General features: G+C 37.2%; 1 protein-coding gene across 2 annotated transcripts; it reads left to right on the forward strand.

Moving 5' to 3' along the window:
- The first annotated feature begins 2,158 nt into the window (after nt 1-2,158).
- On the forward strand, nt 2,159-26,382 carry tmem198a (transmembrane protein 198a). 2 transcript variants are annotated; one of them, XM_052565827.1, is made up of 5 exons: nt 2,159-2,463; nt 17,515-17,800; nt 19,443-20,018; nt 23,897-24,144; nt 24,247-26,382. In XM_052565827.1, exons 2-5 carry the CDS (start codon nt 17,632-17,634, stop codon nt 24,397-24,399), a joined length of 1,146 nt encoding a protein of 381 aa, XP_052421787.1. In that variant the 5' UTR covers nt 2,159-2,463; nt 17,515-17,631; the 3' UTR covers nt 24,400-26,382. The 2 variants fall into 2 exon arrangements, with proteins under 2 accessions (XP_052421787.1, XP_052421788.1); XM_052565828.1 differs by lacking the exon at nt 2,159-2,463 and adding an exon at nt 13,724-13,860.
- Nucleotides 26,383-26,465: the final 83 nt, after the last annotated feature.

Consider the following 26,465-nt stretch of genomic DNA (forward strand, 5'->3'; position numbering starts at 1 on the left):
TGAAAGTCTGATGATGATAGCATAAGCGATTAATGGTAATTATTAACAAATAATAATAATAATAATAAATATAAATTATATGTAACTGCAAATAATTTATATATATATATATATATATATATATATATATATATATATATATATATATATATATATATATATATATATTATAATAATAACGCCAGAAAGTTTAAGTTAATCAGTTTAGTTTTTGTGTATGTTTTTAATTGATTAAATCAAGATTATTATTTAGGAATATTTATTTATTTATGGAAAAAAAAAAATGTTGCAGCAGAAAAAAAAACAAAAAAACATTGTGACAGCTTTGTGACAACGTTCACCATAAAACAAATTGCGAATTTTTTTGCATGTTGCCAAAACGTTGTTAGACGGTTGTCACTGAGTCATTCTATAATTAGGGGTACATGTCACATTTACACATTTTTCAATATCTTTTCACTTCAAACAATGATCACTTTTAAATCAGAGGACATTTCTAATTAATTTAATACAAAAATCCAACAGATATCCTTCTTTTATCTTGCAAAAATTGGGATAATCTATACTGGAATTAGCTTTTTTTGTGCTGTCCAATTTGAAAATGTGAGGTTTTGCTCTTTAGATTAGCTCTAAAATACATGTTTCTGTATTTATATTTCTTATATATATTTGTCCAAAAGAATCATTAAATCGTGAGAAAGGTGTTTAAAAAAATATTTTGCTCATGCATCTACATTAAATCATCCATTTTGTGTTTGTCCAAGTAATCAGTGTCAACTGTGTTACTCCCCATAAAACCCCCTATAAATCAGAAATGGTTTGTTCCAAAGTCCCACATCCCACATTGCATGAAGTATTTTCCTTTTTTGGAGGGAAATTTGAAAACCATGTGGAAAGTCTCCTCTTCAGTATTTTATCTAGATTATTGACCGTCAACTGTGTTATCAACATCTTCTGGTGAACTAGCATCTCATGTTATATTTATAAACATGTAGAGAAAGAATAAAAACAAAAGTTAATCATGGTCATGTACCAACTATTCCAAGGCAGCAGTTTGCACAAGGCCCGAAAATGGCTGGAATGTCAGCTGTGTTACCCATCAGCTGTAACACAGTTGGCAACGGTTGACAATGCTGGCAATTCAGTGTCAATTTATGCTCCCACTGAGTGTTGTTGATAAAAATAAATACTTGCCAACTTTTGTCATTACACAGAAATTACATAGGAATTGCCTAAAACCATGGAAAACAATGCATAAACTTAACGGCCACACTTTCTATGAACTCTGTATCCATAATATTATATAAAAATTATATTCACATTCGTCAAGGGTTAAAAAAGCATTCAGAATTCCTCATGATTAACAAAAGCCTATATAATATTATAGATTTGGCATATATCTATTTCTGCTTAGTCTTGACTGAAAAGTGTTATGATGTTATTTTTTAAGTCCTTACAACTTGAAGTCTCACTAAGTAAACTAATATGTAAGAAAAAAAAGATGGGGATATCTCTGGAGATGGATGACTTTGGTAAGGATGGTGAATAACACTAAATTCAGCATACTGTGATCATCCTTCATGATAGCATCCCACAGTAACCCTTTATGAAGCCAAATCAGTTAGACAGATAACCTCAAAAACTCTAGTGAATAGACTCAAAACCTTCAAACAAATGTGTATTTCCACATGTGGGATTTTTTTTACACAACATTTGTCTGTAACACAGTTGACAAAATAATGAATCAAATGGTAACTTTCATGAACATAAAAAGTAATTAGAGCTAATAAGCTTGCCAAACAATTAATTTAGCACATTAAGGGGATATATTATTCAACCACCTAATTTATTTATCAAAAAACAATACTGATTTTCTGTCTTTTTATCTAACATTAAATGTACCCCTAAATAGAATGACTCTGTTATGTTACAAGTTTTAGGAATGCATTTACTTTGCCCACTTACAGTCACATTGTTTACACTAACATTTTACACAGAGATAATCTGAAGAATACGCTTATATGTGTGGACCATTTGATAAAACTAATACTGAGGTGCACAATGCTTCAGCTTCATTCACTGAGGCCCCCATTATGTACAAACCCCCCATTCTTAAATGAATGGTATACTCCAAAGACACGGTGCATGTGAATCAAAATGAAAACACTGAGTGCCATCAGATATAGGCTACAATAGAAAGGAAGGAAACCGGAGGGATACCAAAAATGCATGCATGTGATGATACCGAGCCAGTTTGAAAGCATCTGGATTTCTTCGAACAAATTATATGAAACACTCCATATACTCCAGACATAACATCGTGACAGTTGCTTTATTAGATTACAGAGCGGATTCTGAATGCTTCGGAATGGAAAAAAATCCTTCCCCACGGAGGATGCTAAAAATGAGTTAATAGCGCTTTGTGTAAGCAATTTAAACCACTGATCACGAGCTGTCACTGCGGTAAGTTGTGCGTTTTCTCACCATATAAATCCTTTGTTGTTCAGATATCTTTGCGCTGTTTTTGTGACCAAAGAAGTTTGCAAACCTTAATATATCGTGAAAAATAATTCAAGATGTTTTACAGATACTAAACAGTGGGAGGTTAACGTTATGTTGGAGGGTTTGTTCAGTCCTTTGTCCACAAAGCGTTTGCGGTGGGTTGAATTACGATTTAGTATCACAATACAAAATATATTTTAGGAGTATTGTCTCGAAGATTTCTTCGCCATTTATATCTGTGTGATATCAGTTTTTGGCAGCGGACTCATTGTCCAGCCCATTGTGTTTGGGTCCTTTTGTTTCTCGCGCTGTATGCCGTATGTGTTTGTTTTTGTCCAATAGTGTGCATAACAGCTGAGTACTGTGTCCTGGGAGCAGCAACAAGCTGCTATCACAATATGCACTACTATAGTGCTTGATTGTGTAGAAACGTTTTTTCACCAACAATTATGTTAAGGAATCCGCCTTGAAAACAAGCGGGATTGTTCTCGTGCTCGATTGTTTTGTGGAAGAGTCACGTGCTCCTCACGACAGAACTCGCTTATTGTTTTATGTCGTCACTGTGGTAATCCTGTACCCACACTTTACCAATCAAATATTTCTGGATTAACGAGTCACAAACATAAAATTATATAAAACGTTAATATTGGTTTGTTTCCTTTTATAATTTTTTTGTGTGGTATAATTATTTAAGGGTGTCAAAATGGCCTAAAGAATCCCCTGAAGTGTTCATTTGAAGATTTGACTGATTATTTCAATAATTTAAATCATGTGAAAAAAGGTCTGAATTCACATTAATGCAAATTAAATGAAGTTCCAAATGTAGGTTCGAGAGAAGCCTAATCATTCAGTCGTCAATCATCAATATGAGCCTATATAAGCAGTTCTCATTTCATCGTCCTGTAGTCAATTCTTCCAGCATCCCTCCATCTCCCCATCTCCTCCTCTATTTCTGTTTTCCCCCCAACAAGCTAAGTTTGTTTATCATCAGCCATCAGGACTGAATGGGCAGGCGATCTCGTGAAATACAAATTCAAAGGGCATGTTTAAAAGACTTTGGTTTACCTTCTTCTTAATGTTTCAGACACTTGGATGGAAATATATAACATTCTGGATCTTTATAAGATTATTTATTTATTTAGTGGCAGATTTCCTGTTTGAGCAGAGCGGAACTTTGCATTATCAATTGAATATAATATAAACACAATATATTTTTTGATGAGGAACGGAGCTTTTTCTGATGAAAAAAAAAATCTGAGATTTTTTAAAAGCTTGTATTGATTATTTGCAATGTGCTATAGATGATAGGTGTATTAGAAGGCTGGTTATTGTCCAACCACCTGTCCATTATGAAACATTTATAAAAAAGAAAAAAAAAGAAAGCATGATTATATAAGGAAAACATTGCTCACAAAAAAAGTTGTCACAGCAAGAAATGTCCTTGTCTGTGCAACATTGCCCCAACACACGAAGGGATGTCAAAATAATGGGTGGGGAGGAAACAATGTGAAAAGCGTGAAGTTTTATGAAAGCCAAGTGCTGTTTTCCATAGTGATGACTATTATGTAATAACAGTTGGATGAAGGAAGCAGCGGTGCCCCTCAGAGATCCATGTCTAATTGAGTGAGGCTGCAGCACACCAAACATTTCTGTCCTTGATTTGTGGGAGAGTGGAAGATGAAGCTTGAAAGAGAGATAGTGAGAAAGAATGAGAATATGTGATGCAAAGAATGAATGGATTTGGATATTGCAGAGAGAAGAATGCATGATAATAGGCCAGAACGGGGAGAACGGAAAGAACGGAAAGAGACACGTAGAGAAGTGAGTGGGAGAGCAGGAGAAAGTCAATGATAAATCCATTTCACTGCTGCTCTTAAAACACTTTCTGAAGAAGCATGCCATGTTAAACAATGAGACCATAAGTGTTAAAATAATTTTCTAAAGCAGTCTTAATCAGTCTCTCTACTATGCATTTATTATTGAATAAAAATATATTTTTCTTTAAAGACAGAGAAAATGCTGTTTAATTCATAGGCTACTACATTTGCTGAAAAAATATTTTCAGTAACTTTTTAATGCAGAGAATTCAATCTTTCTATACTATTCACAAGAAGCGTAATCCTTTTTGTGACAATTTTACATTACATCTGCTGTCTCTTTTGTTCGATCTGTTCTTGCACCGATCTACTCTTGAATTTGCTTTATTTCCCTATTTCGCATTTGTCTCCGATCAGTTTTCTGCAAGCAACACATCTTTGTGCGTGGGTATGAATACTGGAGATTATTGTCTCATAGGCACATCACTCATCTTTTGTTCGTCCTTGGCTTTTAAAAGACTTTGAATGTCTCTATCGAAGCTTGTACTCCATAATATGATACATTAGAGCAGATGTTTGGTGAGTCATGCAATGATATAAGAGCCATCTAAAATATTCCCCAGTGAATATTGTACATCTATCTACTGATCCCCTGCCATGCCATTGAGATTTATGGTTTAAATTAGCACACCACCCTGTGTTCTTAGCTGTGGATGTTACAGCTGAGTGTCTTTCTTTGTTTGGCTTCACAATGTCCTCTCAAGTGGAAAAAGGAATAATTTTGAATGAGCTTTATCCGGAGTCATTTTATCATCAGCTGCATTTATGATGGATGTATATCTAAAAACTTCATTTATCGGTTTGAGCCAAATTTAAAGCTTCTCAATGGGTCAGAAGATGGTTTAAGCAACAGATGACGCTTAAGCTAATGTTTGCTTTTAGACTCCAGTGTTGATTTGTAGTCGTCATGTTGGACTTGGCTGAGGATGGACACTTTAATCTGAGAAAAGCCTATTTAGATCTTCATCGCTCAGTCTCATCCCCAGTGAAAATCACCAGAGGACTTCAAGGCATCAGTTCAAAGAAGTGAAATGGGTATTTATATCTCGAAGATGTTGCTGGATAAATCGGGGGATGTGATTAAAAGCTGGAATAAAATAGTGACAAAAGAGGCTAATTCCTTCTCTTGGCGCGTGGTATCATTAACGTTGACATGAAAAGGATGTTGCGATTGTCTTTTCTTCCCTATTGTGACATATATTATGCTTCTTGACATATATCATGCTTCTAGAAAAATGGACTGTGAGACTTTATTTTGCCAGCTGATTCTATTATTGGATCGTTGTTAAGTATTATATTGATACAACAGGCTTTTATGGCTCATAAAGTATGATATAAGAGCATAAAGGGCTCCTATTGGAGAAGGAAAACCCCTAAGTTTATACAGAGGTTCAAACTGAGCAAAAATATGCCATTTGGTGCAGTTGCTGATATTTGTTTGGCCAAAAAGTAAAGAAATTTCGAATAGTAATGTAATGTAAATAATTTTTTATAACGTATAGTAGACTACTTGAATAAAATTAACCTAAATATATATTTTTTGTAACATCATATTTAAGTACTGAGTTTTATGTGTGTGTGTGGGGGGGGGGGGTGGCATATGGGGAGTATGTGCTTAATGCATTTCCGCCATAAATTTCTCCGTAAATAGTTTTTTATCTGCCCGTTCCTGCTTTCTTTACTCTTCATTCTTGTTTTCCCAAATTTGTTCTTCCTGTACATGCCGGATAGCACCACCTCTTCCCTCAGGCCTGTCTTTACTCTATCCACTTCTGCTCCAGTGGACTGTCAGAGACTCTGTTCCTAGCCAGACCAAGAATAGCTCAATAGATGCTCTGTATCATCCCCGAGAGCAGCCTGGGAAAATCACCAAAGCATTTGATTTGGACACAAAGTCGGAGACAGAGGTCACCCAGCCCTTTTGTAAGCTCGTTTGGTTTGTATGTGTGTGTGTGCATAAGAATATGCCATTGGGACACATGTAATGTGAAGCCAAGGCTTGGACATAATTACGTTATGTACTAAGTTCATTTGTTTGCTCAGATTTACATGCTAATGACTGATTGTGACTGGGGCCCATTGATTACTGATCCACCCACAGCACAATCAAGAGCAATCAGAGGTAAATGGGCCACTAATGAAACAATGAAAACAATGAGCAGCAGATGATGATGAATTATCAAATCAGAAGTATGAAATGCCACTGCTTTTGTTGTTGTTTTTTTCTTAGACTTTTCTTGCTGTGTATTCTTTGAAGTCACTAGCTTTTACCACAAATCCCAGACTCTTTCTTTTTTTTCCCTTTCTTTTGTCCTGTCTGTGAAAGTGGAATGAGTTTGGATTGATTCACCCAGGGGCCTCCCAATTTTACTGTGTGCCAAGAGCATTGAGTGCTCTGCTGGCCCCCATGCTGATGCAATGTACGTTCTGTGTGTTCTGCTCTGTAGCATTTCGAGCCGTACGGGATCTGTTCTAATCTGAAGTCAACTGCATTGGCTCTTGAGGTGCTGATTATGTTGCTAATGATGATTGCACTCATAATCACTAATTCAAATCAATTAGACACACATATAGTTTTACATTTGAAAATTATTCACTCTCCCTGATGTTGTTCCAAAACCCACATGCTATTATTGTTTTCACTAGAGTGAAAATTTTAGAAAGTGATGAATAGAGCAGAAGATCTTTGCCCGAACCCAAGGGGACCCAATGGGACCCGACGGGTTCCGGTTTAATTTATATCATCTTACATGGGCTCGGGCCGGGCTCGGGCTTACGTTCCAGTTTGCGAGGTAAACGAGCGGTCATGTGATGTGTTTCGATTAATGTGAGAAAGATGTGAAAATGGATACTGAGTTGGTGAAACGGAGGCTTGGCTCTGGCGATTACGTTTTGGTTGCACCAACAACTAAAGCAAAGTCTGAGGTGTGTAAAAGTTTTGACCATGTTTATAATGAGAATAATGAGTGAATAATGACGCACCATCAGTGAATGCAGGAGCGTGCTGAAGCCATCTACAGTGGATTCAATCATTTTCCTCCACAAAAACATGTAGGCTTAGCCTAATCTCTGTGAGTAAAGGTTTTTCAAAAGATAACTAAATATTCATTGAGTCTTAAATGCATAGTGTCAACAGAGTATAGACGCTAATGTTGGCATTATTCTTTTATTAAATGTCAGCTGCTAGTGGCAAAGCAAATCCGGTGGAGCCTTTATCTTAATTTCGTTAATGCCAAATACCCATCTTAATTCAAAATGTATCTTAATTTAATTTGTTAAAAAAGACTTGCTTTTATTGGTGCGTTGGTCTATTGCTGAATGATATATATATATATATATATATATAAAAGAAAAACAGAGCCAGTGCGTTCAGAGCCACTCAGCCAGAGACCATAGACAGAACATAACCAATCACTCACAATTCTGCTGAGCTTATGAATGCAAGAACCAGTCAGAGGCGTTCAGATGAGTCACCACTGAAACACGCTGTTTCGTCACTACTAGTGCAGACTGACTGAATTATCTGGCTAATCCTCTCATCAGACACAACAAAGTGAAGATGCACGAATGTAAGAAAGATATAAATTTCACACTTTAAACATTATTATGGGAGTTTTTGAGAGTGCTTGGACTCGCTGGACTGAAGTGAAAATATTCTTTGATAATATAAACCTTCTTTGCTCTCATTTTGTACAATGAAAATGTTATAGGCTAATTAGTAACTTACGATCTTTTTATTAAATTCACATTAAAGCAACACTATGTAACTTTTTCTGTGTTCAAAATTAGCAAAATGTATATAATGAGTTTGTACATCATAAATTAATCTACCAAACCGCCTTTTTAGTGTTACATTTATAATTAATGTAATTAATGATTATTTTTGGACTATTGTAACCTGTTCGGGTCGTAACACGGGTAAAGCATACCTGCTTGAATCGCAATAGACATAAACTTGTAGAAGTAGCGCCGGTTAGAATGTTCTTCCATGGGATGCGCACAGTTCTGTTTTTTTAACATAGTTAACATTTAACATTGTTGCTTAAATACAAAGTCTGTTGTATTAAAGATATTTTATGGTATGACCAAATCTCGTACTTAAGTAAAAAGATGGATTTTTATGCACAGTTAATAGATTACACTATTAGGCTACTTTGCCCATTGTAAATTATAGATCATCTAACATAATCTATAAAGGCGCAAAATGCATTTACTTACACATTTGAGAATCGATTTATTTCATGATATATTCTGGGGATATTTCGAATAAAAATAAAAAATGCGTAATCCTTGCTGACGAAAAAACAAAACAATAGACACCATTACAAAATTTGTAATGGTTTTACTGGTTATAATGGGACTTGATTGGTTGCTTGATTGGTTTTAATTTAAACTGTGATGAACCCTGTTGGTCTCTTCTGGTAACTGGTTGCCTTCTATTGGTGGCTTGTCAAAACCAATAAATCTTAATGGAATATGTTACTTTTTTTTTTTGAATGGTTTTAATGGTTAAGTTGATGGTTTGTTGTGTTATGTAATATTATTTTTTGTGGAAAGCATTAACATCTTATGTGATGGTTTTATTGTTTTGGGTTTTTTTTTAGTAGGGAGATAAGCCTATATCTGTTCTACAGTAGTATTGTGGCCGCTGTGTGTCATGACAAGCATGAGAGCCAACCCCCTTTACTTGTGCTCCCTCAGAAGTAGAACAGCATGATGAAAGAATCTTCATTTTCGGGCCAATTTTAAGCAATACTGTATGTCATAGATTGAAGAATCTATGCTTTCTGTGTTTTGTGTGTGTATAGTCATGATATTTTCAGAGCTGACTGGCTGCTGTGCTATCTCCAGGTTCGTTCTCTCTCACCTCTGACTCAGAATGGAAACACACAGTGAGGCCCTACTAGGGTTAGTCATTGTTTAGAGCCGACAGCCAGTGGATAAAACTGAAGAATCCCAGACTGAAAGACACACACATTGGTTTGCATATGACCATGTACACATAGCATTCAAACACCCATCACATTGCTAATATCATTCAGGTCAGCAGAAGGAGAAAGCAGTCCAGTGTTAATGGAATTTAGAGCAGAAGCTCTCAACAAGATTAACGAGGTTTAGCAGGGCCATCGCCATGTCCGCTAAATCACTCAGTCCAACCACACACACTCTTTTCTTTCTCTTTCAAACACACAAACGCACATACCCTTATACATGTCCGTTCTCTTTATCTCACACTGACACACACCGTCACCCCTTCCTCTCTTTTATTCCCATGCAGGCTTACCCACCCCACCGTTCAGACGCTCACATTTCTCTACACAACCTCCGTCTGTCCCTTTAACCTGGCAACCATTGCCAGGGAGACCTCCACAATGGTGACTGCAGCGGAATAAGAAATGGAGAATTTAGCAGGATGCTCCTTTATCTCCATTTCCCAAAGCCTTGGGTGGAATCTGCTCTCTTGCTCTCATTCCAGACGAGTAAGTGGTTGTCGAGGGAGCAGGAGCAGTACATCTACCTGTCAGATGCTGCCTTCCACACCTGCAAATGCTCTGCAGGGAGCTAATGAATGGGGTGTTAGGATTCAGCGTTTACTGTATGTGCAGAAGGATTTCCTTCTGTAGCTCTCGAATCTGTTCATGCAGCTCATAGTGGGATTGAAATAGAGAGTTCTGTGATTTTAAACGGCACTCATTCATTAAGTCTTACACATTCCTCGCTGCTTGATTTATGAAATATTTTGGCTAATTTTATTATGTTGTCAGCTACCATTAAGAGCACTCTCAGCCCTCATTTGGCACGCTAAAAACCATTCTGCAGATTTTCTCCTAAAACCAACACAGAAAATATGATTTGAATTGACCTTAGAATGACTTCAAAGGGCTCATATGAAGCATAATTCGATTTTCCTTGATCTTTTGAAGTGAAAGATGTACATGCAAACATAACTTTCAGAACATCCAAAAATACCATTTATTAAATCTACAAAACAAAGCTTACTGATGAATTCATTAACACATTAACAGCATCTGCTTGCCATTCAGCAACTTGGCTTCTTGTCATGTTAAAGTAATTAAGAGGAAGTAGAATAGATTCAATCATTTCTAAATACATAATATTGTTCCAGTTAGTATATAGCTGACTATACAATTGTCCTTGCAGTTTATTTTTAATGTGATTCTTGATTTCAGGTCATTTCACCTTCAACACATTTCAGCACAAGATGTTTTGTAATCTTGTCACAGTTTATTGTTTTGTACAAGTGGCTGTTATTCAAGAGTGGGACAGAATCAATTTTACTGAATCTGACAGCAGACCCACAACATTAAGTAAATGCTATTCATTGAATTCATTTTACATGAAAATAGGGTCTTTCCATTGGGGTTGTACAGGTTCACCCTAAAATTATAATAATTTACTCACCCTCATGTTGATCCAAACTCATATGATTTTCCTCCTCCTGTTGAACACAAAGAAGGTATTTTTATTGTTGCAGAATGTTTATACAAAAAGATAATTATTTTAGAAAACTTGGAATTTGCAATTCTAGTGATCTGTTTTTCAGAGGGAGCTTTTGCAGTTTTAGGTATCGTTGACCTTTGCATGGACAAAAACACCTGAAACATTCTTAAAAATATGTGTTGCACTGAATAAATAAATACATTAACATTCGGGAAGACAGAATGGTTAATAAACGACAGAATTTTCATTTAGGAGTAAAGTGTTCAGTGGCAAAGCTTATCAAGACATAAAGAGCCATTTTTGTAACATTGTTTCTCCAATTGTTAAGACCCTTCTTAGAGGGATATTTCACCAAATTAAAATTCTGTCATCATTTACGCACCTTCATGCCATTTTTGTGACAGTGGAACAAAAGCTATTTTTAAGAATGATAGTAACCTAACCTGACCTAGTGGAATGTTTAGACTGTATACTTCAAATGTGTGGACAAAAAACACACCAATGCATTGCACAACATACCTTCATATGTTCTACAGAAGAAAGAAAGTCATACAGGTTGGAACAACATAAGGTTGAATAAATGATGACAGAATTTTCATTTGTAGGTGAACTATAGGGATTGTTCTTAAAGGGATAGCACAAAAATATTTTTGATTAAATCCGAGAGCTTTCTGACCCTTCATAGACAGGAATGCAACTGACACATTTTAGGCCCAGATAGTTAGTAAGGACATTGTTAAAATAGTCTTCTGTTATTTAACCGTAATTTAATGAATCCACGAAAATATGTAAAAAGAAATAAAATGAAGACTTTATTCAACAATTTCTTCTCTTCCATGTCAGTCTTCATGACAGTACCGCATGTTTTCTCCTTTCTAGATCTCTTTATGCAATACACAATATATAGAGGAATTATGCTGGTTTCTACCCAGCTAGATGGGTGTTTACATGATTCTGTCATCTGTGAATTGTACATCCAGTGTCCCACATTATAGCAGACATTTGGGGGCATGATGCATGTTCAGGACCACCAGGTGCCTAGTGATTGCTGTAGCAGTTAACCCAGATGCACACACATGGGGCTGCTTGTAGCACACAACTAGGCTACTTTTCACAGTGTTTTTCATTGTTTGTGCTCTCAAGCAAGGCTTCTAGTTCCAGACAGTCTCCAGACAGTCTCCAGAGGCTGTTCTCAAGCCCATCACATTGTCTGTTTTTGTTCAGCTGGACACCCTTTTACATTGATCTGCCACTTTCATTCTAATGCGCAGGATGCATACATATACACGTGCATAATATACATACACGTGCATACATGGGTCAAGCTTCATTCTGCTGACATTTTCTCTGCGGGCCTATCAGCGGTCTCTAAAATATTCATGTGAAGTCGCAAGCTCAATAGAGCATTTTGTTCTACATCATGACTGACATCTACACCTGAGGCAGACAAGGACCCGTTGCTCATGATCTGAAGTGCTCTGGGACGTTCCGAAGATACCATCTGAAGATGGAAAGAGAACAACAAAGATTTTTTAGTGGTTGAAGACGGCTTATTTTCCTTAGAGACAGCTGCCGTTGAATAATGCTCTTTGCATTGAGATGGAGTAAAACCTGAAGGTTGTTTCCACTGCTGAAATTTCATGTAATGTTATCTCTTTCTGTCTCTCCATCCAATTGATGAATTTTTCGCTTGAGTGCTGAGAGTTGTTGTGGAGTGTTGGTCCAGATCGATTTATTTTTCTTGTTGTAACATGAGCCTGTTTGAGCTGTTACTGCTACAAGTTTACTCATGCATGGGTGAAGGCAAAACATGGCTTAATAAAATGATCTCTCTGTCTCTCTCCTCATGTTTTTCTCGGTTCCAGTTTAAGCTGGTAGCTTTGTAATGGTTGCTAGTTTCCAGGTGATCCAAGTTGGTCAGTAAACCCAAAAATTATCAGCCTCAGGTGATTTGAGATATAGACTTGAATCTAGACAAGTTTTTTGTTTTTGGAACAGATTTAGAGAAAATGGATCCTCTGCAGTGAATGGGTGCCATCAGAATGAGAGTCCAAACAGATAATAAAAAAAACTTCACAATAATCCACAAGTTACCAAATGTCTCCAGTCCATCAATTAATATCTTGTGAAGTAAATATACATGTTTTTAATAAATAAAAAAATCCATCAAGATGCTTTGAACTTTAAAGTGCTTCCAGCTCCTGTCCACTCCGTTCTATTGCTTACTCCAGGCAATAATTGTCTCCTCTGAATCAGGAGAGAAATATGCACAGATAAAGCAACATAGTCCAAAACAGTTGTAAACAAATATGTTGGTGTATTTTGATGAACTTTTTTTATTATTATTATTGAAGAAAGCGTTAATATTGATGGACTGGTGTTTTGGACAGAAGCAACACTTCGCCATTAAAACACCTTAACGATGGCTCTGTTTCATACATGTTTTCACTTCATAAAACAAAAATGACTGACCAGAGTTCCATGAAATTAATAACCTGTGGATTATTGTGATGTCTTTTACTGGTTGTTTTTGACTCTCATGTTCATTTTTTGGTGAACTATTTCTTTAACTGGTCCTCGCCTTAAGTTGGTCCAAGTTGATCATTGGATGGTTGACCAGTCAGCATGTACAAAATTCAGATGCAGATCCACAATTTGTTTCAGATCCAAACTAGCTTGCAGTGCCCAGCATGGACCAGTAGAAAACAGCTACCCTGTTCCAAATCAAAACTACAGCTTAAGAGGGTTATTTATTTCTCCTGATCACTTTTTTCTTGATTTATTTATTATTCTTTGTATCTTTCTCTCTTTCCCAGGCTTTCCCCGAGTGTGCCAAGTTGTTATTTGCACGTCTTGGGTGCAGAAGAGGAGGGGTTTGCATAAGGGGCAGGCTAAAACATTGATTGGTTCTCAGGCTGTTGCCATGGTGGCAGGTCACTCTCCTCGTCTCAGACAAATGGTGTATAACTTGTAGCATCCCAGAATTACACTGTTGTAATGACAACAGACAGGAAGTGAGGTATTGTTATCACAGTTATATAGGCTAAAGGCTTTATTTTCTATAATATTTCTTGCAGCAAGAAAACATCAATTTGAACTGGAGAGTCTTTTATAAGACAAAAGGCTTCTAATAATAATGTCTAGCCTTATTGTCGATCGAGGTTACCCCTAGCATTCTGTCACAATGCTGAAGAGCTATATTGTTCTGAAACATGCGTCATGGAAATGGTGCTTTTATATCGATGTATTAAAAGCTCTGCCAGGTTTTTCAGTTCAGCTTTTTAGACACTGATGAAAACATTTTTGTCTCTGTTCATTGATGAAGCGTATTTGTTCATGTCAGTTTCACAGTAAATGCCAAAGGGCAAGTTTTAAAGTGTATGTCAGGTTTGTGAGATATTTTAGTTTGAATTAGACTAATGAATACCCCAGAGTCCCAAGGCAAAGTTGGATATAGGCTTACTTTATGTCGGGGTTTAATGGAGGCTTAATTTTTTGCTCCTTGCTTTCAACAGATTTTTAAGTTGGATAATTTCATGTCAGGCCAAATCAAAGTCCAAATAGAGAGAGATTAGACATTCCTCTGAGAGTAGCAGAGAGGATATTTGTATTTTTTCCGTCAACATTATTCATTTTATAAAATATATATATATATATTAGTGCTGTCAATCGATTAAAAAAAATTAACTAATTAATCGCACAATTTTTTAAAATTAATCGCGATTAATCGCGATTAATCGCAATTAAAAGACTGAAACTTTTTGGATATGTAAATGTAAAATGTAAATAATTAATGTAAACTCAAGACAAAGAAACTATTTAAATTCAAAATATGATTGTTTATTGGAATTTTTGTTTAACTTGTAACACAGATTTTCTCATGTAAACAACATACCTGCAATAAACCATCAATATCCTCCAAATTAACTGTTGGCTTGAAAGCCATATTTATTACAGAAATAAAAACACAGGCATGTAAGTACCATTTGAATTTCAAAACAATCAATGCCAATAAAAAACAAAAATGATTTCCATGTTGAATTCTAAGTGGACTGCAAAAAAATTCCAAAGTAAAGTCATTGCCAGTGCTTTAAGTGGGCCAGTACGCACAGGTACTCAGTACCGCCACTTCCAAATATAGCTCTTGAGCGTACCGCCACCTCTCCGTGCGCCCAGAACGTGCTTGTAGCGTACCGGTACGCTCATTTGGACATCTGTTTTAATAGAGGTTTTAATCTTTTACCTGCACTGCCGATTTTCAGAGCGCCCTTCACAATGCAAGCTTCCTAATTCATCCCACCCAGAGCAGAAACTACATTACCCATTCACCCTTAAGTTATACAAGTGAATAGCGCATTCGTCGCTTTTCCCACTGTTAAGTGTCAACAACTCAACGTGGCCGGAGAAAGTGTGTGAAACTCGTTGTGAGTTATACTAAAGCAAAATCTTGAGTATTTATTGTCTGGTAAACATTAAAAACTGTCTGCGGAGGTTGAGTCGTCCTGCAGCCCCCGCTGGCTGCTCATTGGCTGCAGCATCTTTTTTCTAAGTTCTAAAAAAATACCGTAGACGGCAAGGCACAAATTTAGATATTCATTTATCTAATTAATCTATAGCCTATGCACAAAGACAATATGATCTTTTTGTCCCCTTTTTGTTTTAAAGCTTGATGAAGAGAGAGAGCGCAAGTTGCTGCAGCTGCGAGGAGGACAGTGACGCACGCGTACAGGAGTGATTGACAGTTCGCGGCACCGTGTACAAAAAATACTCCGCTACACAATTATTTCTTTATTTTCGTTTAAGCTTATTAACGTTAGCGTTACAGAAAGGTCTGATTTACGCACTGTTACAGTCATTGTTTTTTTTTTTTTTTTTTTTTTTAAACAATGACATTTGAGTTCATGATTTTAATGTTGCTGTTTCTTGTGGCAGACTAAATGAAGAGTAATGTTTCTTGTGGCAGACTGAAGAGTAATCCGGCAGAGTTTTATACTGAAACTTTCCGTCTAAAAGTCCTTCCTTGGTCTTATCCATATTTCTTTGCACGATGAACATACATAGGCCACAACTGGAAATAAAAAAACTGCAACCGCGTTAATTGCGTTATTTTATTTTAACGCGTTAAATATTTCAAATTAATCGAATGCGTTAACGCGCTAATTTTGACAGCACTAATATATATATATATATATATTTTTTTTTATATCTTTCCAATATAGTTGGGTGCATTTTGGAATGGCAATATAATGCCTGATGTCTGAATCGCAAAGGTTGCCTGAATTGTAGAGGGAACCAACATATAATCAGCCTTTGCGGTTCAGAGGTCTGGCATTATATTGCCATCCCAAATGGCACCCTACTGGAATCCTATGAAAAAAAGGTTATATTTTCAGATAAATTGATATAAAATAATATCTTATTTCTGGGAACCAACATATAAATTAATGGAGCAATTTTCCCCCTTCAACCGTATTGTGCTATGGACTATTTGTGGTGTGATGGAGGCTTTTGTTGTGGTACATTTTTCTAAAGCAAGCGAAACCCCTTACTAACAAAGAGATGTAGTCTTTTGTGTTTGGATGTTTTAATGTAGGAGGAATTCTGTAATTCATATTTTGCTAAACAATATTGATTTTCTGTTCTGTCCTTTGTGCATTAACAAATACTCACTATGCTGCTTTGAAGTACACGCATACAAATATTGACTTTTCAATAAGACAGATATGCTCAGTGTGGTGCACTTAAAAACAATTAAAGTACTGCTGACAACCATGCAGTGCACAAATCACTGACATCGTAAACAGAACTGTTCGGTTTTAATTCAGAATTATAATACTTTTAAATGTTTAGTATGTGTTGTTGATGTTAAAGGGATAGCTCATCCAAAAATACAAATTCTGCCATTAATTACTCACTCTCGTATCATTCCAAACTCATAAGACTTTTGTTCATCTTCAGAACACAAATTAAGATATTCTTCGATGAAAGCCAAGAGCTTGCTGACTCTCCATAGACAGCAACGCAACTGACACATTCATGGTCCAGAAAGGTAGTAAGGCTCATGTTGTGAACGTGCGTTAATGACTGACACGGAAGAGACACTTTCTTCTTGTTTTCTTTGCACAAAAGTATTCTCGTAGTTTCATAAAATTACAGTTGAACCACTAATGTTACATGGACTGTTTTAATGATTTCTGGGCCTTAAACATGACATTCCGGTCTGTGCAGGCTCAGAAAGTTTTCATATTTCATAATAAATATCTTAATTTGTGTTATGAAGATGAATGAAGGTCTTATGGGTTTGGAACGACACGAGTGTGAGAGTGACATGAGAGTTATTAATAAAGACGGTATTTTCATTTTTGAGTGAACGAACCCTCTAAAGGCTATTTATCACTATGTTACTACTGACATCACACATTTTTAGTTTGTAGGTCATGCCACTATATATTTTGAAGAGCGAAAAGATTAGAAGACTAAATGAAGAGAAAATATGACTTGACCTAAGAGTTTAATAGAGTCTGACAGCAGCTCAGCTTTAAACTGTCTGATGCTGTCACAAAGAGAATTTTTTTAATGTGATCTGGCATGTTTATTTTGACAGGTAGAGTCAAACCGTCTCTGACGCTCATGAGCTAATATCTGCACATCTTCTTCTCATCTTTTTGAACAGGTCAATTGTAGTGGATGGGAAGCTTCTCTGCACCCTTTACCTTCCACATGACCCTACTCTCCCTGTTTCATCAGCTCCCGTGAAGGCTCGTAACACTCTCTAACACACACTGACAGCATGTCGTCCACTGGCCAGATTCTGGCCTTTAAGCTCTCCCCACCCTCTCAGGATGGGAGTCCAGAGCGTCTGTTCAGCTGTGATGAGGACATTGAACGGCGCTATGAGGTGGTCCCGTCTGTCGTCTGCTCCATGTGTTGCCTGTTTGGCATCATCTACTGCTTCTTCGGTAGGTTACAAAGCATGAATGATAATGTTTACAAAAATGAGACGTGTGTCTGGTTTGGAGAAATGTAGATTTACGTAAGAACAAGCTCAAATTCTGCTATGACTTGAATGTGTGGGTTATGTTTTTGTCTCATTATCACAAACATTGTTTCAGCTGTGGTTGGTAATGGCCAAATTTAATTCACTTAATAACCATCTGAATGTGACAACCAGACAAGGGTGACAAATCTGTGTCCCTCTCTATTAGATAAGCTTTATCACTTTCACTTGACTGTGAAATTTGCTTTCACTGCCCATTACTTGCTAGGAGAGAGAGAGAGAGGGAGGATCGAGGCTATCTCAGCTGTGACGAACAGCAGCTTCACTCTGTGACATTCTGGCCCCAGTGTGACTACGTTAAAATGTTAAAACGTGCTATTTATTCTTCCTGCCTTTCTGCTGCCAATTTGGGCCATTATTAACCGTTCTAAATTGCATCAGGTGAAAGCAGATAACCTGTGTGAAAAGCACAATGCATTATGAAAGGCTCCTGTTTGTTTAAAAGCTACTTTTTTACAGTAACTGTAGCAACAGAATGGGCGTTAATGGCATAAACACTTTCACTCAAGGCATTTCTGATGATCCCACTCATTTGTGTTTCCAAACAAAATGTTTATCCCTGGAATTTCAAGTAGAGCTGGTTGAGAAATTACCTTTTTAAATAAGCCCAGCAATGAACAATGTTTTTGTCTCTTGTATAGATAGATAGATACACACAGGGGTGGGTGATTTTTATTTTTCTATTTCATTCTCTATTCATCACGATATTTATTTGTAAGAAATGCATTCCACATGTAAGTAAGATATTGGTAATTCATTTTCATGTAACTTATTTATTTACATGGAAACTTTTTTATTACATTTTTAATTTAGGGCCCATTAAAATCTGTTTCAATGTGTCCCAAAATTCAGTGTTTTCCATTGAATTTTATGTATTTATTTATTTGTGAATTCTGTGTTTTATGATTTTCATATAAAAATTGTATTTATCATAACAAAATTATATCTATTTAAGTTAATTTACTTAAATATCTGAATAGAATGCAATGAATTTACTTGAATATATTACTTAAAAAATGTGATTAAATGAAAATATAACAATGAACATTTAGTTTTTTGTCAAATAAGGTCCTGTACAACAGAACTTGTATGCCGTTTACATTAAAACATGAAAAATGTATTGGTTGTACAATATTTAAAAATTCGAATAATGAATATAGCTGTAAATTACATAAGTATTATAAAAGTAAATGATTATGCAATAGTAGAATTTCTTTCCAAATTAATTCAAATTAAAACAAGCTTTTAATTTGGCGATGGAGATTGTTTCAGTGTAGTTCAATTGTAGTTTAAAATTGACATGAGCTTTGACATGCAGATGAAAAGGTGACCATTCCATTTATTTCTGCTGTGTTATAGGCTGTTAGACTTATCCATATTGAATACAAATATTCAGAGCTTATCATCGTTATCTACATATATGTAATTGCGATTGTCATTTGATTGAATAAAATAATGATCTCTTCTAAAATCATTTTCTTTTCCACCCTTTCCTCCTCCTCCTCCTCCTATATCCTTCCCTCTCCACATTTCTTCTTTTGTAGGGTACCGCTGCTTCAAGGCTGTAATGTTCCTCACGGGTCTAATGTTTGGTTCCATCGTCATCTTCATGCTCTGCTATAAGGAGAGGGTCATGGATACTCAGCTCAGTGTGGAGGCCAGCGTGGGCATCGGCCTGGGCATTGGCACACTGTGCGGTTTGGTCACTATGCTGGTCCGCAGCGTGGGGCTTTTCATGGTTGGACTTCTCCTGGGTTTACTGGTGGCCCTGGCCTCTCTGGTGGTTCTAGAGGAGTTTTATCACCCGAGGACAGTGTGGCTTCCCCTGGGTGTGCTGCTGGGCTCGGGCATGCTGTTTGCTGTGCTCACGCTGCAGTGGCAGCGCTGTTTCACCACCCTGTCCACCGCCGTCTTCGGATCAGCTGTGGTGACTGTGACTGTGGATTATTTTGTCGAGCTCTTTGCTTTGACACAATATATCTATGAGAGGGTGAAGGTGGATCCACCTCGCCCAGTGTGTTGGTTCACATGGGTGGTCATGGGAGTCTGGCCCGTGCTGGCGCTGCTGGGTGTTCTTATTCAGTGGAAGGTCACGGCTGAAGGATATTCACACACAGAAGGTAAGTTTGGCAAGCGATTGTTGGGAAAGGGACAAGGCTGTGGCTTAAATGGATAGTTCACCCAAAATTAAAATTCTGTCATTTACTCAACCTCAAGTTGTTCCAAACCTGAATGAGTTTCTTTATGTTAAACACAAAAGAAGATATTTTGAAGAAAGTTGGTAACTAAAGGTATATTTTGTGTTCAACAGAAGGTAGAAACTCATACAAGTCCTAACCCGACTTTGTGTGACACAGCGACACACAAAAAGGCATCTTTTCCATGTTAATCTGAGTTTTGTTTCAGCCGCGACAAGCAACAGAGGATTCTGTTTTAGAAATGGTTTCTATTTCTGCAACATTGTGGCATACAAACTATGACAATGATCATCTCAGTAACTGATCGTGTGCTTCATTCAATGTTAAAAGTGTCTAACTTGAGTTAGAATAGATCTGGAAGTTAATATGTACTCAACAAGTTTATTCAATAAAAAGATGGTACCAGTCACTAAGTATGTACTATTAATAATGTTAAAAAGATTTAATGTTTATGAATTTTATTATAAATGTATTCATTTCTATGCAAGTGCAGTGCACTTTCAGAGAGATCCCACCCACACTTGCTTCTGATTGGCTGTGAGATTTGATTGATTTTGTTATGTCGCATAGCTGTTTCACATCTGATTTGGACAGACACATTGCTTTTTGCTGGAATCTTGTCATGATGCATCTGGTTAGGACATTATGTTAGAAAAACTTGAGGGTGAGTAAATTTCATTTTGAGTGAACTATCCCTTTAAGCCAGGGATGCCCAACCCTGCTCCTGGCGATCGACTGTCCTGCAAAGTTTGGCTACAAACCTAATCAAACACAGGTTGGGACCCCCTGCTTTAAGCCTAAGCATGATTGATTTTTTTTTTTTTTTGAGTTTGTAGAAAAAATGTTTCAACAGTTTGATTTTTGAGTGAACTATTCCTTTAAGAGGAATAGTGTTGGGTGATATGGTATTTTTTCAAATCGTCATATTGTCAGCCCATCAGATCGACGAAACACGATATTATCGTGCATGGTTGGAGCAAGAGAGAGACTCTTTGTTCTTGTCATAGCATAACTATTTGGTGTTTTAAACCATGCAGGTGCGCGAGAGAGAGCCGATGGAATCTCAAATAATCAAAAGAATATACTTTCAAACATACTGATAAACTAATGTTAAATATAAAAATACTGTATTTAAAACCGTTTCAGTTCAGTTCATGGTCAGACGCAACAGTAATATCGCGCGTACTGTGACAATTCTGCCACATCTGCGCACAAAAGTTATCAGTCTAAATGCTAAGGTCCAACAGTTTAACAATAATATTGGACATAAATGAACACATTAAATATAAAGTATTCAAAACAGGTAAGATCATATATTTGGAGTAAAGTTGAATTGAACTGCTGCATCAGTCATACAGCGGCCCAGACCACGTGCCTCATGACGAGACCGATGCACCGCCACAGAAACAAGAATGAGATGCATTCTAACATAACTGTGCCATTAAACTCAGTTAGTGAGGGCTTGTTTAATATATTGCACATATATAGGTCATTCAGATTACTTGTTAAAGTGCAATGAAATACCTTAAATCAGGAGACAGTATTTCTGTTTGTGGATGGAGACTTCTTCACCGGCTACAGGATCTAATCATCATTTTTGCGCATGGATTTGTGTGAAATGCGGTGCTGAAGTGAAATAGCTGGGCAGTTTGATAGCCGAATTATAATAGGCCACCTTATGAAAATAATAATAATAATAATTATTATTATTTAATACATTAATAGGAGAATGAGCCTAATATCGTCTTGACTATCGACAGAGACAGCTTACGTCGATATCTCTATCATTGATACACGATACTATCGTCTATCGGCACAACCCTAAAGAGAAATTCCTCTGTGGAATTCATTACAACAAGGTGTCTTTCTGAAACTTCCCCCTGGGTATTCTGGGTGTTTTGAGGTGATACGGTTTTTGGTGCTTATTTATTTCTATTTATGGGTGTCCTAGTTAATTCCTGTGGTAGATCTTGTGGAGATCAGACTGGCTCAGCTGTGCCCTGCATACAAGCTCCCATAGTCTCAGAGTGATCAATGAGAAGGCCTGGACCTGAAATCCATGAATGGGGATTTTTAAATTGCTTCATCGCTGTCTTGTAGAAAGTAGCCACGGCCATGAAATTTCCAAGGGTAGAAGTCACACTCTCTGTAGACCTCTATAGACCTAAATTAAGTGTGTAAAGTTTTCTTCTTTTTTTTTCTCAGAAAGACGTTTAGTCAGTTGAACAGTAAACATGTTGCTAAACAACAGTACAATCCACTTAACTCACTGTACTTTTTCAATTCAAGTTTATTTGTATAGCGCTTTTTACGATACAAATCATAGCAAAGCAAGTTTCTACAATATTTAGTAGTAGCTTATAAGTGGTGATCAGTTTATGTGCATATGACAGGAATTTTCTGAAAAATGAATACAAGACATAGTCAACCAGACGATGAACACTATTAACAGCAATTATAATGGGATTGCATAGTAAGTAGCAATATTTGTTAGTTCTGTATGTTGTTTCAGGGTTAGCATCATCTGAGGTCCTCTGAGGGGTTGGCATCATCTCTTCTCAGGTGTTCTGGATCCAGACTGGAGCTTGTGTGGCAAAACAGAGAAACAAATAGAGACATCATGAGCATAGCTGCTGTTCCAACAAAGTACAATTAATTAGTTTAACCCAAGCTAAAGAATAATAATGCGCGTTTGATCAGATACAACTGCAGTCACAAATTATGAGATGCATTATTCAAATGCTTGGCGAAAGAGATGTGTTTTTAAATCTAGATTTAAACAGAAAGAGTGTGTCTGAACCCTGAACATTATCAGGAAGGCTATTCCAGAGCTTGGGAGCTGAATGCGAAAAAATCTACCTCCTTTAGTGGACTTGGCTAAAGTCCAGTGTTTTGTGACCATAGAGAGCGTGATGGATTGTAGCATGGTATAAGGCTAGTTAGGTATGCAAGAGCTAAACCATTGAGAGCCTTATAGGTAACTAATAATAATTTGTAACTGATACGGAACTTAATATGAAGCCAGTGCAGAGACTGTTAAATTGGGGTAATATGATCATATTTTCTTGTATCCCTTACAGCCTTGTAGTTTTCACTACTGTCAGGAATTAAATATGGTGCTACTTTGACCAAGGTCTATGTCTGATAACTAAGAACAAGAATACTTCTCTCACAATAAGAACAGAATTGTGGGAAGTTAAAAACAAAGGAAGCACCTTGAGCAGTTCTCTTTTAAAAGTACACTTACATACTCTTCTTTTCCTTGTCAAGTGCAAGGCTAAACAAAACACTAGTGTTCAGAATTAATGTGCGCACTGGGAGAACAGGCGGCGTGAACTGCGCTGGGGGTGGTTGCCATGACTACAAGCTGGGCCCTTGTTTGGCGGGAATGGGGGAAGGGGCCGTGATGAGCATGGGACAGAAGAATAGAGGTGAGAGTGGGAGGAGTGTTTCCGAGGCGGAAAGCGGGAGAGAAAGATCATTACATGAATTCCCTGACAGATGGTCCACGAAGCTGTTGAGGCACAACAGAGCGACTGAATGGGCAGAATTAATCCGTCTGTTTTTAATAATGACAGAGAACAGAATGTCAGTTTAGCTCTGCGCAGGGCAGAATGTTTCAAAACACTCAACGGTTTGTTTATCAGCTTGGCTTTGGACCACTGTTTGAGAGACCCTGCCAATACACACTGCATCGTGTCTTTACAGAGTAGAATAATGCCTCTTGCAGTTATGATGACCTGATGTATGAAAATATATTCCATTAATATCTATCTTTCTTAATTCTGTTTTTCTTAAAGTCTTCATCAATCACCAGCAGAGACGAGTACAGTTAATGCGAATTCGTCAAAAGGAAGAAATAAGGGAATGCCAAAAGAAAAAGAAGAAAAAGCCACAGAAACAGCCACCGCAGCAACAGAAGTACCACCACCCCCTTCAGACCAACCCTCATCCCCCAAACCCTCCTCCCAAACTCCAGCCTCCGGAGCCCACCCACCGCCGCAAGCCCAACACCATTCGCCGCTTCGATGGAGACGTACTTTCTCCAGTAAGTATCAGACATCGGTCTCACTGAAACCTGACAAACGAATCCCTATGCTTATCTTTTCAATTGATCAGAGATTGATTGCATGTTTACTTTTTCTTTTAGAGTTACATCCAGAACTTCCGTGACAGACGTACGGAGAGGAGGGGCTACTCTCATGACAGGCTGATCGGCGGCTCACATGTTGTAGATTTGGACTATGACTACGGCTCCCAAGTGCCCCTAACAGCCCATACAGGCCCTGCAGTGAGAGGATGACCCTGTACCATTTAATGAACAGGAATTGCACTGCACAAACCATTCCGAGAACCGAAAACTTTGAAGCCGGATCAGATCTTACAGCATGCAATTACCTCAGCCGTCACAATGGCTGACGGGACTTTCATACCTAAATCCATTTGCTGTATTCCCATGATTTTTTTATTTAATGCCAGAGAAGTTGCAGCAAATGGATCATATGCCTATGAAACAATGCTTAACCACAGTACGGCTCTGTTCTCTTGCATTTAACTCCATTATATATTGCTGAAGATGGTTGTGGTATGTGTGTCTGCTCCTCCGAGGCTCATCTTCCCGTAATTAGGCTGCTGTTTCACTCCGTCCGAGAAGAACGGTCTCATTACCACAGCAGAAGTTTTAAAGAAGATCCATTATGTTCAATCTGAACTCGGGACCAAATACGGCCTTGGCTTTTATGCGACTAAACTGTCATAAAGCATGCATGGTTTCTGCTAGACAGACTATTTGTACATTCAGTTTACAGATTCAAACTTCAATCCTCCTGACCTTTTAAAGACGTTTCAGATGACATTGTGTTTACAGCACGGGCCGGGAGGTGTGTAACATTTTATAATGTTTCAAATGGCTTTATCTGCTCTGTGCCAGGGCCTACACAAAATCTCCCAAACCATGTATGGTGAACAAAACCTCTGTTCAGTCTGAGCCTATTGCACAAGCATATACTGAAATGTGCATTTATCGTTAGCCAATGCATGTGGGGGAAGTGCCACCATTGCTTTTGTGCTGTAGATGTACACTTTAATCTGTTTTTGGTTGTTTTTCTGTTTATGGCTTAGTATCTAGAGACTGTTTTAGTGGCTCCCAGTTAAATCTCAGGGGCTGTGGCATCGAGAAGAGCCCTAACGATGTAACTGTGAACACTTAAGGGGTTTTCTGTGAGTGATTTAAGTGTCCTTGACCTTGCCTACAAGAGAAGAGTTTTGTAAAGGATTAAAGAAAGATGCCGCAGAAGGGTGGAAGAGATTTACAATGGTGGACTTCTCACAGAAAAAAGATTTAGTGTAGTTCTGTGTCTGTAGAAAGCATGAAAAGGAGAGAGAGAGAGAGAGAGACTGTCTGTATGTGTATTTTGTGTTTCGAGTGTGTGTGGATGTGTGAAAGTATTTGTCATACTGTGGGTTGAGTCTTAATTTCTGATTTACCTTCATGTTCGGATGTGGGGTGATTTCACACCCAGTTTCCCGTCTGTGTTTATCAGGGCTGTCGGAGCAATGAAGAGTCAAAGTATAATCTTTTCCTCACTCTGAAGTAGTGAAAGGGCTCAAAGGCTTAAATTCCTCTGTTTACTGTTTCTTTTAAAGTTACAGATTGGCTCTCTTGTAAATTTTTGTACATTGTCTAAATGTAAATATGCTTACATACAATTCTGTATTATTACTAGTGCTTTGATTAATTTGATATTTTTCTTCTAATCAGTGGTTACATCTGTGTGTTGAAGAACTGTCTTTTAAATTGTCCCATTGATAGTGATTTGTAATTATAATTTATTTCTAATTTATTAGATTAAGACTTCAAGTGGAGTTACATACTCTGTATGTAATTTAATTGATGTTGACCATTATTATTATTATTATTATTATTATTATTCTTGAGCATGTATTTGTACAGTACTGATAACCATAAATGTTGTGGTCCTGAAGTCAAGTACACGTGAGTATGTGTCCATTTTCCTCTTAACACTGCTGTTTAAAAAAGATAGATGGCAAAGAACGTGGTGGTAGATGCCTGTGAGGCACTGGGTGAGACGCATTTAATTGCGTGAACTAGCTACTGGTGGGAAGAATGTGCCAACAATAAAGACAAAACGTGCTCAAGTAGCTTTGTGATGCACAGCATAATTTTCCATTTTGAAAATAAATGTGCATATCCCTGCAGGGGTAAAATTCATTTACACAAGGGCAAATGAAAAATCACATTAAAATGGATTTTTGTTGTCATCCTATTGTTTTACTTCCAAATTGATGGAAAAAGCTACAGATGTGATTTCAGCTGAGTGGTTTCCTTTAAATTATCTGAGATGTCTC

Source organism: Carassius gibelio, chromosome B9 (genome assembly GCF_023724105.1).
Source record: "Carassius gibelio isolate Cgi1373 ecotype wild population from Czech Republic chromosome B9, carGib1.2-hapl.c, whole genome shotgun sequence".
NCBI lineage: Eukaryota > Metazoa > Chordata > Actinopteri > Cypriniformes > Cyprinidae > Carassius > Carassius gibelio.

Bases quoted from the DNA above. Each gene is read 5' to 3' on its own strand.
- tmem198a (XM_052565827.1), top strand. From the start codon at position 17,632: ATGTCGTCCACTGGCCAGATTCTGGCCTTTAAGCTCTCCCCACCCTCT. The intron at 17,801-19,442 runs GTAGGTTACAAA...CTTCTTTTGTAG, and splicing joins CATCATCTACTGCTTCTTCG to GGTACCGCTGCTTCAAGGCT. The intron at 24,145-24,246 runs GTAAGTATCAGA...TTTTTCTTTTAG, and splicing joins ATGGAGACGTACTTTCTCCA to AGTTACATCCAGAACTTCCG.